General features: G+C 47.9%; 1 protein-coding gene across 1 annotated transcript in view; it reads left to right on the top strand.

Moving 5' to 3' along the window:
* IFT140 (intraflagellar transport 140) overlaps positions 1-2,637 on the top strand; it is a 77,867-nt gene that overhangs the window by 19,267 nt on the left and 55,963 nt on the right. Inside the window, exons 9-10 of the mRNA XM_010136302.1 lie at positions 787-990; positions 1,326-1,398. Coding sequence (XP_010134604.1) covers positions 787-990; positions 1,326-1,398 — 277 coding nt within the window. The remainder of the gene's footprint in view (positions 1-786; positions 991-1,325; positions 1,399-2,637) is intronic.

The raw sequence follows: 2,637 nt of genomic DNA, 5'->3' as shown, positions 1-2,637 counted from the left end.
CAGCAGGGGCTGTGGGGACAGGACAAGGGCTGATGGTTCCACTGCCAGAGGGAGAGTCAGAGCAGAGAGAAGGAGGAACTGTTTGATGCTGAGGGTGGGGAGACCCTGGCACAGGCTGCCCCGAGAGGTGGGAGCAGCCCCACCCCTGGCCCCATCCCAGGTCAGGTTGTCCCTTGGGGCTCTGAGCCCCCTGCCCTGGGTGCAGATGTCCCTGCTCCCTGCAGGGGGTTGCACTGGAGGAGCTCTGAAGGTCCCTTCCCACCCAAACTGTTCTGCAGTTCTGTCTTCAAGGGGAGAAGTGCACTGCTGGACCCCTTTGTTGATCCATCTGATTTCACACTATTTGCTGGGAATTTGACATGCGTTGACTGAAAGGGCGACTAGAACTGCAGAAAAGCATATGGTGATCCAAAAAGAAACTGCCTGCGACTTGCTTTTACAGATCGCAGCATTATTAAGCCCTTTAAATATGGGGTGCTCTCTTGCAGTTGTAAATGTAAGGCGGTGCAGCAATATCTTTGGAAAGAAAACTGGTTTTAATTTAACAAACAGCCCCTCCCTTAGGCTGAGGGAGTCTGACTAACAAGTGTAAGGCTGGGTAAGTTTTAACTCATAATAATTCCTAGTCATTGTCTATAGTTGTATTTAGATCATTTGTTTATAGAAATGTGTATTCTGCCCTACCCCTTGTCACCCCAATGTCTTGGGACATTGCTGTGATCTTGGATCAGATTGTGAGTTGTGGTTTTTGTTTTGTGTTGTTTTTTCTCTTCCCATTGTGTGCAGTGGGGCTCCCGAAAAAACCTGCTGGCAGTGAACACCATCAGCTCTGTGGTGATCCTCCGTGAGCAGGCCATATCCTCTCATTTTCATCAGCAAGTGGCCGTCATACAGGTGTCTCCCAACCTGTTTAATGTGACCACCTTCAGCACAGGAACCACACACAGTCTTCGAGCTGATGCGAATGTTAACGGAGTCTTCGCTACTAAGGTTAATTGGGGTCGTTCATTTATTTGCTTGGTCATTTGCCTAGTTCAGGTGTATGGAGACCAAACTTTCTAAGCCTTCAGTATAACCCTTCTGTGATGCTCAGGTTGCTGTGGAATGGAGGTGTTGTTATGACAGTAGCAATGGTGCTGTGCTGGAGTGGGTTGTCGGGTCGTGGAGTGGCTCAGTAGCTCTCTGGGTGCTGAGTTGGGTTACCAAAGCCTCCAACTCGATGCACAGAGACTCCAGCGAACGGCAGCTGGAGGTGGGGTATTGTGTGAATTCCTCTGTGGTTCCAAAAGCAACCGAGTGTACATATTCTTTTCTGTTTGATTTAGGATGCTGTAGTATTCTGGAACGGGAAGCAAGTTACTGTCTTTGAGTGTTCAGGGGATGCCTTCAGAAGCGCAGGTAGGACTTGGAGCACTGAGTGGAGTTGCAGTGGTTCTCTTCCTCCAGAGTCAGATGTTCTTTTTGTTCATGATAGCTGATGGACTGTAATCACGCGCGCACAGTGGCAAACACTATCAATGCTGGTTAGACTTCCTATTCCTGTTCTGCAGAATAGAAAGATTACGGTATGAAAATCATGCACCAAACCAGAACTCAGATGCCCACTGCTACGTCTGTGCTTTGTTCACTAAACGTGCTGGGCTATAACACGCGTGTTAACCTCAGGATATGTGGGTGTTCCTGTCTGTGGATAGGCGTGCGGCCACGGAGGTGAAAACAGAGGTGATGTCCATCTGTGGGCGTAAAATTAAAATATACATCCTCTTAACCTCTGCTCAGCTACAACCCAGTCCTGGAAGTACCTGAAGCCTAACTGTGCTGTGTTCGTAGCGTTATCAAGGCATCCAGGTGTGGGACTGGGCTTGACACACCCAAGCACCTTGTTGCTGCTCCCCCCATCCAACTGTCAGACACTGGCCAGGAAGGTATCCTCAGAGCGCACGCAGCGTGTAGGGCCTTGCACAAAACATGACGGAGGGATAAGGCCGCCTCTTTTTATCTTTTAAATAAATCATTCCAATAGCTGATCAAGAAGAAAATATTTTTCCTGCTTTTGCAGCCATAGCTCCTGTTGCCTTCTACAGACAGGACATGGTGGTGGTTGCTGAAGGCTTTTCTGTTTTACTTGGGAGAAGGTGTGGTCGAGGTTACTCGAGTGCTTGTGCAGGAGCTTATGCAGGAGCTGGGGAGGAATGGGGTTTAGTCCCAGCTGTCAGGAAAATCCTGACATAAATTGCTGTCTATACAGCTAAATCAGGTAAATTAGTTTTTTCTATGATTAATGCTCCCCAAATTTCTGCCTTGAGAAACAGGTTATGTAGAATCCCGTCAATGCCATCCAAAATTGTGAGAGCTTAGGCTTTGTCTTTTGAGAACCATCCAGTGTTTTCTCAGAAGTGGCTTGTCTTGTCTATATTTACTTATTTATTTTATAACTTTGCCATGCCGAACCAATGTGTTAGCACCACGAAGGTCCCAACAGTCTACAATGCTCATGAAATTACTTCAGAGCTGCTTTCCTGACAGAGGTTCCTCTGTCACCCTCCGGCTGTACTGCAGTAAAGGGAAGAGTGAATTCTCCTAGCGGGACCTCACATTGCACTAGTCGTTTTCTTTCTTTCTGTCCCCGTATCAACT

Source organism: Buceros rhinoceros, unplaced genomic scaffold (genome assembly GCF_000710305.1).
Source record: "Buceros rhinoceros silvestris isolate BGI_N320 unplaced genomic scaffold, ASM71030v1 scaffold6695, whole genome shotgun sequence".
In the NCBI taxonomy this organism is placed as follows: Eukaryota; Metazoa; Chordata; class Aves; order Bucerotiformes; family Bucerotidae; genus Buceros; species Buceros rhinoceros.
Note: the sequence above shows the minus strand (reverse complement) of the source record. Positions and strands in the feature narration are given on the sequence as shown.